The sequence below is a fragment of the Fusarium tjaetaba genome, assembly GCF_013396195.1.
Source record: "Fusarium tjaetaba strain NRRL 66243 chromosome Unknown NRRL66243_c0000199, whole genome shotgun sequence".
Lineage (NCBI taxonomy): Eukaryota > Fungi > Ascomycota > Sordariomycetes > Hypocreales > Nectriaceae > Fusarium > Fusarium tjaetaba.
In genome coordinates this window covers 65,187-81,321 of record NW_023501395.1, presented here as the reverse complement: position 1 = coordinate 81,321, position 16,135 = coordinate 65,187, and the positions used below count along the sequence as shown (strand labels likewise).

Genomic DNA, 16,135 nt, shown 5'->3' with positions numbered 1-16,135 from the left:
CAGTCCCGATGCCGTAGTTCGCCCTTGTCGGTGGACTCTGCTGGGCGGATAGCTGTCCGCGACACACGTCCCCAATGGGACACTCTGGATCGTCTGGGGGGCTGTAGGGGACAATACGTAGCCGCGATGACGACTGGCTAGTGGAAAATGCTAATGATATGGCAGACTCCAATAGCAAATGGATTACCTGCTCGGCTTGCCCCCCTACTCGAAAACTTCTTTGTTCGCGCTTTTTTAAGCAACAGCTTCAGAAGTAAGTATTGTGGATCGGCTTGTTGGGCATAAGACTAACAGCTCCTAGTGGCTCGACCTTCAAAGAAATCAAGTGGTCCTCGACCGAAAACAAAATCAAGTCCTCGACCAAAAAAAAAACTTCTCGACCTAGACGGTCCCCGCTGGTTCAGCAAATCGTAAGTCGGATACCGTAATAGTGTCTCTGGTAGTAGCAAATACTGATGGGGTAGGAATAGAAACGAGATAAGGCTCGCCTCGAGTTTAAAAATTCTGTTGAGCTATGCAATAAAAACCTCGACCAGGAGGTTCAGTCCTCTAAAGTTCAAGGCTTTTGTCGACTTTCGTTAAAGGCCCCCAACAAGGTTAATGGTTACATTCAGCTGAGCTGGGGTGGCGGCAACAAGTTTGTCCTCCTACACGAAGTGTTGCTCTGGAGCCTCGGGCTCAAATGCTCCCCCGACGATCAGATCAGTCACCTCTGTGGACGACCTAGTTGCATGGTCCCGGGACACGTGTGTGTCGAGACCACCACGGCAAACAACAAGCGCAAGGGATATGGGATCATTGTGGCTTTGGAGGACGCCGGTGGTGGCGGCACCAAATATATTAGTACGTGCCCACGTGCCGCCCTGTATTAATTCGAATGCGATTTTTACCCGGGATGGTGTTGATGAAATAATAGATCTTAGTGCGGAGTTCAAGACATGGGATGACTTTTTGCAGAGGGGGGCGGCTAGATCCAAACCCTGATAATGGAGTCTTTTATCCGGTGTCCTCTGGCTCACGCCCCATGCGTGAAGGTAACTGTGTAAATGCTAACATTAGTTAAGCAAACGTCTAACGACGTCTTCACTGCCGAACGCGGCAGGCTTCAGTAGAAGTGTCCTGGTTTTCGAAGTTGCGACTTCGGCTGTGGGTGAGGTTTCCGTAAAAAAAACCCAATGTACATTCGGGCTTACCTGGTCTTGCACTTTACCTTGGTTAACTCATATGGCCTAATTAATTTGCACGAAACATATGCATTAATGATACATCGGAAGCTTTGCGTACTATATAAGTTGCCAATCGGACGGAGGCTTGTCATGGCAAGACCCTTTACCTCCTTTCTATCTACTTTTCCACCCTTAGCCCTCGCTGCTTGTCTACCACACGTTCTTGTGTTTTCTTCCGTCTTAGCTCTCGTATAGTCAACTTACCCTGGTTTCTTCAAGGATTCATACTACTATAATACCATCTCAAGGGTAAAGGAACTTTAAACTTTATTATGGGATCTTGATACATTGCATACTAAGTTTCTAAAGTTCACCAAAGGCTGTCCCAATGATTACTCTAAAGCTTCTTAATATTTGGCCAGTGTAGTCGTGCCCCGTACCCTTCCCTGGGTGTTGTACTGCAACAGCAGCTAGATCTCACTAACCACGAACACAATAGACAGGCCAGCCAGTCGCAACAAGAAACTCAAGCGCCGACTTCCGAGCATCATTCCCAAATCTGTTCCGGAAATTTCCCTGGGCATCTTTGTCATGGTAGCTTTTCACCTCTAGCGGAACAAACTCTTCATCACCGGCAAGAAAGCAGGGCAAGAGTGTGTTACCCCAGATGGAATACAGATCGCCACGGCTCATACCGCCAGCTTCGTCAATGGCGATCCCTCGAGCCCGCTCTACTTTCCACTTCTTGAGATGATCCTCGGTATGGGCTAAGGATGGGGTCGTACAGACAATGTCGGCGACCTCGATAATCATCTCCATCAGCTTCATGATTTCAGTGTCTGAAACAGTTTCGCCGGCCACGTATTCTTCCCATGGGATCTTGCTAGAAACCCGTTCAAGAAGACGAGCAAAGATGTCTGACTTTGCAAGTACGTCCTGGAAATAGTGTAAAATGTTGGCGTCCTCTTTATGCAGGGGTGGCAAGGATTCGGAACCAAGGCAGGTAAAAAGCCAAAATGTGGCCGAGAGATGGAGCTTCCAGTCCAACTTGACGCCCCATTCATCATCACCAGCGGCTTCATCGCCGACGAGAGGGTGTTGAAGTAAACACTTGAAGGCGTCGCATTCGACCTGAAGTTGAAAGCCACGGATTATCAGAGCAGCTCGGCAACTGCTTTCATGGCTCTTCCCGATGTTGTACTTGCTTACGGCGCTGCGAGAGGCAGTATGGAGATCAGAAGCGAACTTGCTGACGGCGGTAGGAGTCGGAGCGCTTGCCATGACGGTACCCACGTGTGTATGCATCGCAAGGACTGCCACGGGGAAAATGGAGGCGTTGTCGGTGCTTGGTCCCTACATTTCTCGTCAGTATGGGAAGAATATGAGTTTCAATGTCAGATGCTTACATTTGTGAAAATGCCAAAGCCGAGAGGGCGGTTGCTAAGATAGTAACGAAGCGGACGCTGGTCGGCATCAGAAACCTCGGAAAATAGAGTATCAGCCCAACCGCTTTTGTCACCATCTTTGAGGAAGTTGACAGACGGTAGCATAGGTAAAGCCAGTTGTTCGCGTTGACCCCCGGTATTCGGATTTCCCATGTGACCTCCCGTCTTGTCCATGTCCGAGTCTGCTGCCATCATCGTCTTCCAGAAGCCTTCACCACGTAGTAGATCTCTGTGAAGACTCATCATCAATGCCTCCCTCCCACCACCAAGCTCTGAGACTTGGAGGCCCTTGTCACGGAAGAATTGGCGGTTTGGGGCGGCGGATGGCAAGAAGTCGCAGACAGCGTCCACTTGGCGCTTGGCATTATGAAGCTGCAGATCCCATTCGAACGACACGCGGTTCTAAAGCGATTTGTCGGTCTCAAAGGCAGCATCGGCTGCCTCACGGCTCTCAAACTCCTTGATACCCAGTTGGATCTGAAGCGGCTCGATTACCCTGATAACGTAGTCCTTCTCAGTGATCCCGTGTCGGTTGAGCAACCTTACTTCACGGGGGTCATGGCAGACACGGGCTGACCAGCGTTCAGAAATATCTTCGGTCCATGACTCGGGAAGCTCATCTGATCCGGGATGAACAACCATCTTCATGGTACCTTGGATGCAGGCTTGAGACCATTTTCTGTTCTTCCAAAACCCCCGGTCCATCCTGACGATGACTAGCCATCGTTTTGACCGTCGACTTCCTGGATGCTTGACGAAGTACGCGTAGCCCATTTCAGTAGTCATTTCTAGACAGAATTTCTGGATCCACATGAAATCTTGGACTATGCTCTGTGTCATAGCAGTCACATGGGAGTCGTCAGTTTCAAAGCTCCATGCAGCCTGGAAGCGGTGGCCTTTGACATCATGGAGCTGCTTCATGTATCTGTCCATGTCCCATGACTGGTCTGCACCATAGCCGTAATCGAATTTGGGGGCTAAACTGGCGACACTCCACCTCGTGGCCATAGCGCTTTCGATTCGAGCCGCGAGAAACGAAAAGTGTCGCTGTTGGATGATATCCAAGAGGGTGAGGCCGCCCACAACAGTTGTCGAGGCGGGATATCGAAGCCAATCTTCAGCCGGGTGACCTGGGTTTGAATATGGCATTCCAAATCCTTGGACATAGACTGTTGCATCTTTGCCTAGAACGACGTCGACCCAAGTCATGTGTTTCTTGCTGGCAGGATATCTTGCGTTTTCTTCTTCACTTGCAGCCCGGTACGTGATATCAATATTTTCACGAGGGAATTTCACGGTGAGTTTCCAAGTGTTGCTGGTAATGGTCCTCTGAGTGGTAAAGTCAACTGGGAAAAGTTGTTAGCAGATGTCGGATCGGGCACGCGAATCTGAAGAGCTCACCGTGGTGACAATTTCCGAAACCGGTGTTCTCTCCCGTAGGCGATAGCGGGAATTCGATGGCAAAGCCAAGGAATGAATCCTTATCTGGACTTCTCACAGCGAGCAGGTGAGTGGAAATACTGGTGGTGATGCCAAGTTCCTTGCCGCCGAAAGGTTCGCCGTTGATCTGAAGAACGCATGACACCTTCAGTGTAGGAGGAAGGTTGTATTTGGGAGCTGTCTTTGTGGGAGCCCTGTTCTTAGCCATGATGGCGATGTGGTTGGTTTGGGGATTTGGAGAAGAAATGGAAAAGGCTGAAGAGGGGCACGGTCAGCATCTTTTAAATAGGAGGCCATTGCCCAAGAGAATACTTCTTACTTTGGGTGACTAGAAGACTTAGGTAACTTTGGATAAATTTATAAAGTGGAGTTAAGTTTTGGCAAAGTTTCGTAAATCTTGGATATGTATATGAGTTCTTTAGACTCCTTTAGACTTCTTTAGGCCCTTGTTCTGCTTCCACAATGTTTGTTGCTGATTACGTGCGGACCAAGGTACAACCTCACTCGGATCTGGCCCCACTTCTCTGGACGGGAATCACAGCCCCAGTTTCAGCCCTCACAACTTTTTCTTCCCTTTCTCACAATCTCCGAGGCGTGGAAGTTTGGTGACAATACTCTGAGTGATTTACCTAGGTAAATATTCGTTTGGCCGGTCGCTCGAACATTTCTAACCGCTTTTTCATTTCTAGTCACCAACCGAAAATGTCGACAATGTCGCTGAAGATCGAATCAGATGCAGAAGCGCTGGTTCAGAGTATCAACGACGGAACGGTGGACATCCATGGAATTGGAATTGATGTCTGTGAAGACGTGCCCGTTCGTGATATCGCTACCACCAGCATGTTCCAGCTCTGTGAAGCTATTGCTACCGATATCTTCCACGCGGCGGGGATTCATAAGCATGACGCTCCAGAATCTTCCAATTCCGTCACTACAAGGGTTCACAATCATGGTAGGCTGCTGAGGGACACAACATTGGAGCGTTATGGAGGCATGTCCTCTTTTCAGCCCATCGCGTTGAAAGTCACGAAATTACAGGCGGATACAGGGAGGACTATTTGCATCCCAGCCATGTTATGATCAGCATGATTGCAGCAATTGCTTACAGAAAGCTACGTCCTCACACGAGAGAATTCTTTCGCAAGAATGAGGATCTTGTCAAGGTGTTCGGCGAACTTAACGGAATCCAGTGGCTACCGATTGCTATTCAGGTGTGGGCCAAAGTCAAGTCATCCCCCTTCGCCATTGAATTAGACCAAAATTGCCAGAAACCTGTCGCGAAGTTTCAAAAGGTCAATGGCAAATCGCTTTGGATCGTCACCACTAAAATGCCTGATGTCAACAAATACGAGGAGGTTTTTCGCGGAGTGTTCTGCCCGGAGGTCTCAGCAGCTGGCCCAGCAGATCCAAAGCTAGAGCCCAGCGAGGCCCCTCTTCCATCAATTGAGCCTAACTACACACCGAAGGCGCTTATCACTTTGACCGACGACGACGACGAGATGGAGGGCAATGCTATGACACTTCGCGACTATACCCGACACATGAAGATACTCGGGAAAAGACTCGCGACTCCTGATCGAGCCGTCGCTAGACGGGCGCGAAGAGAGATCTTGAAGAAGCCAGGTGAGGTCCAAGAACAACAGGTCGAAGAGATTGGTCCACCAAAGGAGTACTTTGACTCCTACACCCATTTGAAGGATGTTTGGAAGACTTGCCTTCAGAACGGCGTCTCGATCCCCAACAGCCTTCGTATTCTTGTGGATCATCACTGTACTCCCAGTCAAGTATTTCATTTGACGGAGCTAGAGAAGGAACATCAGATGGAAATGGAGGTTGACGGTTAATGGGAGATTTTAGTGAGAGAGTGGGTAGAAGACCAGGGAGAGCCAGGCCAAGTCAATTCGATACTGCGCATTCAACAGTCATGGTTTTGAAGATAGTTGATGGTGTAGAATCAAAAGTCAGACGTCGCAAATATCTCTTCTATTCCCAAGTGCCGCTGTGTCCTTATCCAAGCATATTACTGGAGTTACTGAAACATATCCATCACTCTGCCACTCCTGCATTATCACCCTTTGGCTCACAAGTTGAAAGAACTAAGCTTCTTACAAAAGTCGCCTCGCATTTTTACTCTTCTTTGGCGAAGGAGGGTGGGAATAAGCCGCTGCGGTGCACTCCAGTGCTTGCTCCACAGAAATCGCACCGGCACATACCTCTGCGGTGTGGTAGAACAGTGGTACAAGGGGAACACTGGCTGCCAGTACCAGGAGTATCGATGTTCCGCGGTCAGTGACGCAGCTGCATAAGGTATATAGTCTGAAGTAAAACCACTCCAAGCACATGGGACACGACAAGAAACTGGGGTGTGGTCAGGTGGACACATGCCCAACCCTATGAGAAAGGTGGTCATCTTACAGAGGCTACACCGTTCGAAACCCAGTCAAAGACCCCTGACGAGGGCGAGACCATTCCTGACCAAATTTTTTGGCTTTTTCAATGCTTTGACTTCACGACAGTTCCTGTTCAAACCCACGAAAGATTTTATTCATTTTTCATTGCGTTAGACATCGCATCGCGCCGTGAGCTATGTTAACGTCAGCTGCATTGTGGTAGTTCGTGGTGTGTTTTCTGATGCCATCACCACATCAGACCTCAAACACTACATCATGTTTGCAATCTAATATCACTTCTACCTGGAGCGCTTCTTTTCAGATAATTTTGAGCATAGGCAATTAAGCAATCTGATAATCATAAAGCATATGTAGGCCTGGTTTCGCACCAAGCGCCAAATGCGCTATGGCTTTCGACCACACCTTGTTTTTGCTCGCGATGCGATTTTTCTCTACTGGAGATCACATCCAGAAGTTACCAGAGTCAACAATAGATATTGAAGTCTATCAAATTCAAATGCCACCTCGCGCTTCCAGTGATGCACTCGCTCCGAGCGACAGACCGACAACTCTGAGAACAGCCTCGCCGCTTGGCCCTAATCACATCCGGGGGCGCCTTGAACAATATCGCGATTTGTATTTTCGATGCAGTGGGTAATTGGAGCATAGATCGTTGAGATGAGAACTACTTGAGAGGTGAGTATGAACCTTGTTTCCAGCCGATGGCAAACCGTTGACTGAGCATCTCACACACTTGAGTGTGATGTGAAGCAGAAAATGTTTTCTCGGTCGTTGGCCGATTCGTAGAACCTCAGACCAGTATCTCCCACGCGTTGAAGCCTAGCACTCGTCGCGCTTCATTTCTTGACCTTTCTCAGTAAGTAAAAGAATGAGATGAGGAATATTCTCGTGAAGAGGTCGAGAGGTGTGGTTGTCGTGAGATGTTAGATTTATGGGTCTTGTTGATGGTGATAGGATGGAGGCCCACTCGGGTCCACAACCGCCAACTACATCCCATCAACCTATCTCAGCCTTGTCATTCTGAAGAGCACTAAAGGGTTGAGGCGCACGTTATCAGTTTTTCATGATTCTCATGGAAATTGCCAGCAGAAATTCCATGAGTTGAAGGTCCTGCATCTAGACAGCCTAGCTCAACATCAACGTCAATAGGGCGTTCTATGTTCTCTCTGCCGGATTAAGCTCTCAGCCACAAGTCTCAACTGCAAATAACACATCTGTAGTTGTGAGATTCAATCTTGCACAGCCACCTTGAGTATCACTCTGGCCAGCCTTCGTCTATCAGTTCAGTAGAGGCATGCACGGCGGCCGCTCCCAGCAATTCTCCAACTCTCAGCTTACGCCCCCATCTTCTTCGTAGCGACTGATGATTCTAGACGAAAAAGAAATTTCAGGACACGCTTGGACCATTAACAATTGTGACTTTTCTTTGTCTTGTCTTACCATTTGATGCAGAAAGAGTCGCTCACTATCTTGACAAAGTGTGGTGTTGTGCGTTTGGCAACAGACCAAGCACACATCTCAACGCGTGCTGAGAGGAGCCTGAAATGGAATCGCATGTGTCATACTGCAGTTGATTTTTCATAGCAGCAAAACGCCAAATGCAGGTCTGTAACCTGCTATATGTAACCGATGGGATGCTTCCCACCCGCCATCAATAAGTCCTGGTTGGTGTAATTGGTAGCATTTCGCCGTGTACAGCCAATTCGATACCACCGTTCCTTATTTATACACGGATTTACCGAAAGAGAATGGCGGTTTGAATCCATTTAACTTTCGTATTCATTATTATAGATTTCAAGGGTTATCTACCCCAATATGGCTCTTCTGTGTTAACAATACCACTCAGCCCCGGGTGGTGCAGTTGGTAAGCACATTGTCTTTGCCTCCCGACTGTTATCCTCTGTGGTGCAGTACAGTGATTTCTTATCTTGAGGCAAAGGCGAAGGTCACGAGTAATCCTCGTTCCAGGGATTTGTTTTTTGCATTCGTTTTAATATAACACTTGCGTCGTTAGATAATGTCTCCACTGGATAATACTATATATAAGAAAAGCCCGTTTACAAATAGATGATCCTTTTTATAACTCTATGTCTTTCTTCCGCGTATCAGGGGACAAGTCCTTCACACAATTAAGGCATACAGAAGCACCAGCTATCAGTTCCATCAACTCGAAACAACACTCTCATAAATTCAGTTCAGGCAGCATACCACAAACATATACAATTAACCAAGATCAGTATGCCAGCCCTCTCAGTGAAGTTTCTAGCACCCTAGCATGTCAGGGTACGGGTCACGTTGAGGTTGCTGAAGGTCCTCTCCGTTATAATTTGGTTAATTGGATAAACGCGAAATATCGCCGCTGTACAAAGCAGCCAGACCAGCTACATAGCCCCAGGATATCTCTGAAGAGGTAGGGCGAATGTGGGGGTCTGAATTCCTTTCCAAGGACTCTCTTTTTCCCCATGCGAACCGAAACGTCACTTCTTTATTTCAACAACACTACTTGACCCTGGTTTGTGCAATTGGTTAGCACGTCGTCGTATTTACCACTGTTGCACTTATGATCACCGTTCTGCTGTCATCCACGGATTGACTGGCGAATGTTACTGGTTCAAATCCAGCACCAGGGGATTCTCTTTTTGTCATTTACCATCAAAATCTCATTCCAAAATCCTGGCAATCGCATAGTGTCTGGCCGGAGCGGTTGACATTGTGGTTAGTCGTGATGATGCTGCTTGGGTAGGATGGTCTTTTCACAGCAGTGGCAGATATGCTTACTGTGGCAATACTTATCTACACAAATACCACACTCGAATGTCAACAATACCACTCAACCCCGGTTGGTGCAGTTGGTAGCACATTGCCTCTTCTTACTGGTGTCTTCTGGCCCAGTGTAGACTGACTTTCTGTTGAGGCACAGGCAAAAGTCACAAGTTCGAATCTTGTACCGGGGGTTATCTTTTTGCATTTATTGTCTCGTAATGGAAAACACCATGTCTTGATAAATAATACCTATCTCCGCTGATCTGTATTATATAAATATTTTAAACATGCCCTTAAATGATAACAATATCTATAAATAGTATATCTAAGTAATAAAAGAAAGAAGAAGTTATACAATGGTCCCCTAAATGGAGAATGATTTTCAATAGCCTATTGTGAATTGTCTTGGTGTAGTTGTTGTGATGTGGCTTTTTAAATTGATAATAAAACTAGTTCTGTTAAACAATGACGATATTGCTACTCTTTTGTTGACTGACGTGGACAGTTTCTACTAATACTTGTTATAATTAAATTGGTTCAATCAAGGCTATTTACCTTACGGTTTGTTGAATCCGATATGCACAAAATATAATGTCTTGCCAAAGCAACCAGGCAAACTGCATATTCCAAGCAAACAGCTAAAGCTTTGCCACCAAACTCTTCCTTGTTTCCCTCTCTTTATCTCTCAGCAACCTTCGCAGAATCTTACCGCTGGGGCTCTTTGGGATTGTCTCGATAAACTCGACACCACCTCCGAGCCACTTGTATCTCGGCTTGTGATCTTCAACATGTTGACAGATTGCGCGAGCAACAGCATCATCAGATTGCCCTCTACAAGCATCTGACTTGACGATGTATGCTTTAGGTACCTCCCCGGCCTTTTCGTTGGGTGTTTGGATGACGGCGCAGTCCGAGACGTACGGGTGTGAAAGGAGGTGGGCCTCAAGCTCTGCTGGGGCAACCTGGTGACCCTGGCGCCAAATCAATATTAGTCACTTCTTGGGAGATAGAGAGGCATAAATGAACTCACGTTGACCTTGATAAGCTCCTTAAGTCTGTCCACGATGACCAAATGTTCATTGCCAGAAGGGGCCAATCGAATCAAAACCTCATCGCCAGTTCGAATCCAGCGGCCGTCCTTCCTCCAGATAAAAGTCTCAGACGTAGCACGTTCGTTGTTCAAATAACCCAGAACCAGAGACGGTGTCTGGACTAGAAGTTCGCCTGGCTTGTTGTACTCCGTGATCTCTTCGCCCGTCTCGATATCGATAATCATGGCCTTCGTCGAGGGCACCAAGGAGCCGGAGGAGCCATCGTCGATGTCGTCTTCGGACATGGTACAAACTACTGTACAGGTTTCGGTCAACCCTATGTAAGTTAGCATGGGATCGAGTATGAGTCGGGAGAAGCGTATTACCGTATCCTTGTCCTACGCGCCACTTTGGATACTGTCGTTTTACCTCCTTGAGTACCTCGGGTCCCAAGGGCGCAGCACCTCCATACAGCCAGCGCACAGAGCTCAGGTCATACTTTGAACACAAGGCCTTGTTGTGGATGATGCGGATAATAATCGGTGGGACCTGTAGCTGTCAGAGTTTGGACTGTATGCTAGAGCCGACCACTTACAACAAACATGTGAGCAATCTTGTATGTCTGAACGGCAATCAGGGCCTTTTCAAGATCAAACTCAGGCAGCACAATGATTCCGTCACCTCGGAAGGTACTGGCAAAGGAAATGATGAGGAGTCCATAGATGTGGCTGAAGGGAAGAGCACCGAGACATGCTTGCGTCTCGATTCCATCCTTCTTTCTCGAAACACTCTCGTAAGTTGTGAGTTGGAGGACATTGGCGATGATATTTCGATGGGATATCATGACTGCTTTCTGCCATTGTGAGTAACTGAACGCGCTGGAATCGTCTCATGCACTTACCGGAAGACCAGACGTTCCGCTGGAATAGCAGAGAAAGGCGACTTGCCTCGCACCTTGGCCTTTGACCCATTTCAGCGGCTCCAACTCTGGAAGATTTGCGCCCTCTTTCACGAGATCATCGAATGTAGTGAAAGGCAGCTTTGAGTCATTGTCCGGCGTAGCTAGAATGAATATGTTTTCTTGAGGAATACCAACAGTCTTGGCTGCTTTGACGGCGATATCAAGCCGACTAGCGCATGTGAAGAGTGCTTTGACTCCAGATGACCTCAATTGATGCGTCAAGTCTGAAATGGTGTGAGCAGCGCTCGCGGGTGTAACAATGCCGTTCAGTCGGTGCACAGCCTGCGTGACCGCAAAATTGTCAACCTAGAAATCGTCAGTCAAATTGCTGGAAGGAAGACAGAGTTTTCACCTACAGTGTTGACGGAAAAGATGGAAACGACTTTATCCCACTCAACACCTTGGTTCGGTGAAAAGTCGAGTCTTTTGGCGATTGCACGGGCGACGAAATCAGCTCGTTGATGAACTTGAGACACAGAATATGTCCTTCCCGTGATACCGCAAGTAAACGGGTTTCTTGATTTGCTGATTGGAAGGCGGCCATAGGCCTCGCTCGTCATGAATTCGCAGAGCGCGATGGAGTCTGGAGGGTCTACAAGGGTGAGCGATGTTTCTGGAGAGTGGGCAGTAGATCATACCGATTGGGAGCTCCGGCACCCATGATGGAGGCGTGAAGACCATTTTCGTTTAGTATGGTTCCTGAAAATCGGTAGATCAAGCACCAAGTATATATTACCTATGTTGTTTGTGATGCGGATCTCAGCTGGTGGGCCCGGAGGACGGTCTTTATACCACCGGTATGCGATCAGCCTCAGGGATCTGCAGAGCAAGCACGGTAATTACAAGCGGCAAAACATTCCGGGGTTTAATACAGTATCTGGGGTAATCATTGGTTTGTATGGCTTTCAACCAGGTGTACTCCGTAACTTTTCATCAAACCCCGAAGCGTTAGGGCCGCCGGGTTTCTGGGATCCGAACCCGAACTCATCAGACCCGATATGCGATGACTTCGGATCGCACAACTCGCAAATGCGAAAGACGATTAAGTATGACAGTTTGTCAAAACAAACTTACAAGAATGAAGATTTCAGATAGGCCGTTAGGTGTATTACACATGGCGGGCTTTCTTATCGAAAAGAATTCTATTAACACATTCTATCTTCGTGACTGTTTGGCCGATATCTGGTACCCGTTCATGCTCCGACGTCGACCTAATTATCCTATTGCCTGTATACACTCGACTCTCCCCATATCTTACTTCTCTATAGCATCTTCATCATCTGGCCGTCGATATTCGCACAGTTGTCTCGTTCTTAACCATGATTCCACCAAAAGGCGACCCTGTGTTGAACTCCTCTGAGCCATGATCATGGGCCCGGCCAGTCACGGTCGAAACGTTTCCGCGATATCGATCCATGGCGTGACTTTCGAAATCTGACAAGGAGCCGCGACCGCCTTGATCGGAATCGGCAAGCTGATGTGTAGAGCTTGACTCGTCGTTGTCTTTGTTGTTGGGAAGGGTTGACAGTCGGATCGTGTTCTTGGTTTGACTGCGGCCGTAACTGGGTCCGTAGCTGTTGGAACCGGAGCCGATAGTCGATGTCGGGTTGGTGCAAGTGAAGAGGTATAGGATGGCGGGCCGGACGGTAGGTAAGCAGGCTAAGAAATATTAGCATTGGCGAAGGGGCAGCATTCGATCCGACACATACTTGACACAGTGACGAGATTCACTTCAACAGAAGCCCAGACTACAATGGTGACCAAGTTCCAAGTTAGATCCTCCGACGTGGCATCGAACTGAGTCGAAGCAACGATGATGACCATGGCTGAAGCGCAGATACTGCAGAAGTTAGCAAAGATCACGCAGCAGTCGCATCGTCACATACACAATACCAAACAGAAACATGAGCATGATGCCGATCCTCTGAAAGATAGGTAGCTGTAGCTTGCGAACCTGGAGAATCGGCAGGGCGATGATTGCGATGTCGAGCATAACGTGAACCAGGATAGTACCGAAAAAGAACTTCTTGTCCTCAATGGCGCAAGAGCCTCCAGCCGAGGGATCCCAGAAGCGCTGCACGGGGATACAATGGAAGATGCCCATGAATGTCTACTAACGTTAGAATCTCTCATGCATGTGGCTCCGCGCATACTCACTCGAATGATAATCCATATCAACGAACAGCAGGCTAAGATCTGAATAGGAAGCTTGATGTTGGTGACTCGAAACATGCGCCAGTAAAAACTCAAGATCGATCCTTTCGCACAGAAGAGGGCAGTGGCGTAGAATAATTCAGCGACGTAGAGAATAAGACTGTTGTGAATCAATATCTCCGCCTTGGTCCCGCGACCATGAATATCGTTAATGTGAAGTCCAAGTCCGGCATCTTTGATCCCTGATCGATGTTAGATTCGGTCGTATCGAATATCGCGACTGACGTACATATAGGAATTATCACCACCCAGGCAATCGCTACAGACTTGTAGAAGTTAGTATAACCCTCAAAGTCAATGACATGTAGTCGCAAACTCACATAGCACCCAATCGCGAACCAATCATCCCACCAAAACTCAATCCTCGTCAGCCGTCGACTCAACAACCGTAACCCGATGAAAACCGTCGCAGCCCCAAACGTGATGAATTCAGAAATCCACAAATCAATCTGCTTTGACTCCCTCGGTGTCGTCTCCATCTTGTAATGGGCAAGTCGTCAAGATTCAGAAGACAAAAACTACAAAAAAAGAGAAGCATAAAAAGAGGCGCATCAAATAGATTAGCGAACCGCCCGCTGAGGGGATCGTGCTATGTATGATATACGAGCTCTGCTCCCGCGGCCCAGGATCGACATGTACGTGCATTAGTGAAATCCACAGATGTTTTGGACCGTTATGAACTAGACTTGTGAGATAAGAACTAAACTAGGGCGAGATATGTTCCATGCAGATCCAACGGCCAGGCGTTATACTAAGCATCGGCATATGACAATGCTATCATTCGCTGTCTATATAACTGGGCAGCAGCTGAGAACACGAGTCAGCGGTTGTCAGCGGTGAATGGCATTTCCTTGCCCTGTTTTTTTCAAGGATATGGGATTTGGGATTTCTTCAGTGCCGATCTTTTAGTGGGCTACTAGTTCCCCGAGTGGTGAAATTGTATGTAAATGCCCCTGGCCCTAGTTGGGCTTTCTCCAAGGATTCATCTGGGAGGACCTCACGGAAGATGGGGCATCCGGTTGCATCGTGGAGAATATGAGGATGAAAAACTGTTATGGAAGAATAAGCATTTACATCTTGAGGACTCTGTTCTAAAAGATGTCTGGATGCTCATGATAGGTATGACATCTTCCAGAATCAACAGCCACTACGATCTATTGTCTGTGCAAATTCAACGGCATCCAAACTCTGTACATCTCTTCACTACTCCACATCGGGTGTCGTCAGCTCAAACTAAAACAAGGCTGCTCTGCTTTTAATTTGCGCATCTACCGTTGGTCCGCTGAAACCCGACGGGCACTACGAGTCATTAACCAGACTAGATCTACAGCTACTATTTTTGAGGAACCAATCGGATTAATTCTATATCGACGATCATCTTCAAACAGAGACTGTCCCTCCGAAAGGATGTGTCTTGCCTTTCATCGGTATTTGAATTAGAGTTTGGAAAATGGAGTCTTGAAATGAACGTTGTGGATGCTTATGGAGACGGGGAGGGCGGTTCGCTTCGGGTGATGCTTGGTTATGTGGGTTTTGCTTGTTATGAATGCATATTTCTTCGTCTCGAAACATTAGGGCAGAGCTTAGACGAGTGAAATCCACAACAGCCTTGCTTCGCTTGTTGATAGGTAATTTGGGTATTTCAATATGTCATGGATTCGATGCCGTCAGTGTAGCCTAGTTGTTAGGTCTCACCGTTAAGCCGTTGGACAGTTTGGAGATAACATGGTTGTATCTGCGTGCAGAATAAGTGTCGGACAAGATGGTGGCGAAACTTTGTAGACACTGACTCGAATAGCACAGCGATGAAACATATCCAGTAGATAGAGTTTGACTCGTAACATCGGCAAATTCTCGCATCGTCTCCAATTCCATAGTGCAACCCTCCTTAGTCTCCGTCGGAGAATACAGGGATAAGACTGCAACTACTCCTCTTTCGGACTCCAACTCGCTTCGCTCCTATAAGTAAAAGCAATAAGCCCCTTTGTTCTGACTCAACACGTCGCATTTCCCAATGTAACTGCAGCCTCGTTATGAAACGGGAATGCTATTCGATCGGCGACAGCGTATCTCAAAAGGATCTCTCCCGCCCAGAGATGGTCCAATCGGTTTTGGGTCTAGTTGCCGCGCCCCTTTTACTCGCGACAAGGGCATGAATCCGAAAATTCACTAGGGTTCGTATTCAAGCGGTTTTGCCGCCGTTGCCGTCGACGTTGCAGTGAGGAGACTGGGATGAAGAAGAAGCAAAGGAGATATTATTGCAAAGCGTTGATTTTATAGGCAAATATTGTTCTCCAGTCTAAGCACAACTTCTGAGATTATTTTTGCTTTTTTGCCCATCTCTTATCATAGTGTTTTTATATAGGTAGTTATGTGTGTATTATGAAAACTCCTTGCTGGTAGTATCATCTGTGTCAGTGCATAAAACCAACAGCCCACTAAATTTATATTAACCTATAGCACATAGCTAAGAAAGTCCAACACTCACTGTGGAAAAATGTTCCTTTGTTCTCGGCCTTTCATGGCGACGAGTTTGTTACGCAGGGCAGGTTGCCTTACATTACTTGTCAATCAATATGCCGCTGATTTGTTTCCTGGTTTGCTGTTGATAATCCCGTTTGCAAAAGAAAAACAAAGGGCGTACCTCAGTGTACCTTGAATAATAAATCCCACCGTCAAGAACAGACATTATTGCGCAAAATAT

At 47.4% G+C, this 16,135-nt stretch overlaps 4 protein-coding genes across 4 annotated transcripts; 1 reads left to right on the top strand and 3 right to left on the bottom strand.

Annotated features, from left to right (window-relative positions):
- Window positions 1-1,646: 1,646 nt before the first annotated feature.
- Window positions 1,647-4,259, bottom strand: FTJAE_8994 (DNA helicase; the record flags this gene model as incomplete). The annotated part of the gene is made up of 4 exons (XM_037355868.1): window positions 1,647-2,519; window positions 2,573-3,013; window positions 3,107-3,957; window positions 4,013-4,259. The coding sequence occupies 4 exons, from the start codon at window positions 4,257-4,259 to the stop codon at window positions 1,647-1,649; spliced, it is 2,412 nt and encodes an 803-aa protein (XP_037203952.1).
- A 254-nt stretch (window positions 4,260-4,513) lies between these two features.
- FTJAE_8993 (uncharacterized protein) lies at window positions 4,514-5,895 on the top strand (the record flags this gene model as incomplete). The annotated part of the gene is made up of 4 exons (XM_037355867.1): window positions 4,514-4,543; window positions 4,593-4,684; window positions 4,741-5,003; window positions 5,060-5,895. The coding sequence occupies 4 exons, from the start codon at window positions 4,514-4,516 to the stop codon at window positions 5,893-5,895; spliced, it is 1,221 nt and encodes a 406-aa protein (XP_037203951.1).
- Window positions 5,896-9,863: 3,968 nt separating this feature from the next.
- On the bottom strand, window positions 9,864-11,898 carry FTJAE_8992 (phenylacetyl ligase; the record flags this gene model as incomplete). Its single annotated transcript, XM_037355866.1, has 7 exons — window positions 9,864-10,196; window positions 10,256-10,593; window positions 10,643-10,805; window positions 10,852-11,109; window positions 11,158-11,523; window positions 11,574-11,809; window positions 11,856-11,898. The coding sequence occupies 7 exons, from the start codon at window positions 11,896-11,898 to the stop codon at window positions 9,864-9,866; spliced, it is 1,737 nt and encodes a 578-aa protein (XP_037203950.1).
- A 595-nt stretch (window positions 11,899-12,493) lies between these two features.
- FTJAE_8991 (integral membrane protein pth11) lies at window positions 12,494-13,910 on the bottom strand (the record flags this gene model as incomplete). Its single annotated transcript, XM_037355865.1, has 6 exons — window positions 12,494-12,876; window positions 12,927-13,057; window positions 13,104-13,327; window positions 13,375-13,613; window positions 13,661-13,697; window positions 13,752-13,910. The coding sequence occupies 6 exons, from the start codon at window positions 13,908-13,910 to the stop codon at window positions 12,494-12,496; spliced, it is 1,173 nt and encodes a 390-aa protein (XP_037203949.1).
- Between the last annotated feature and the right edge of the window lie 2,225 nt (window positions 13,911-16,135).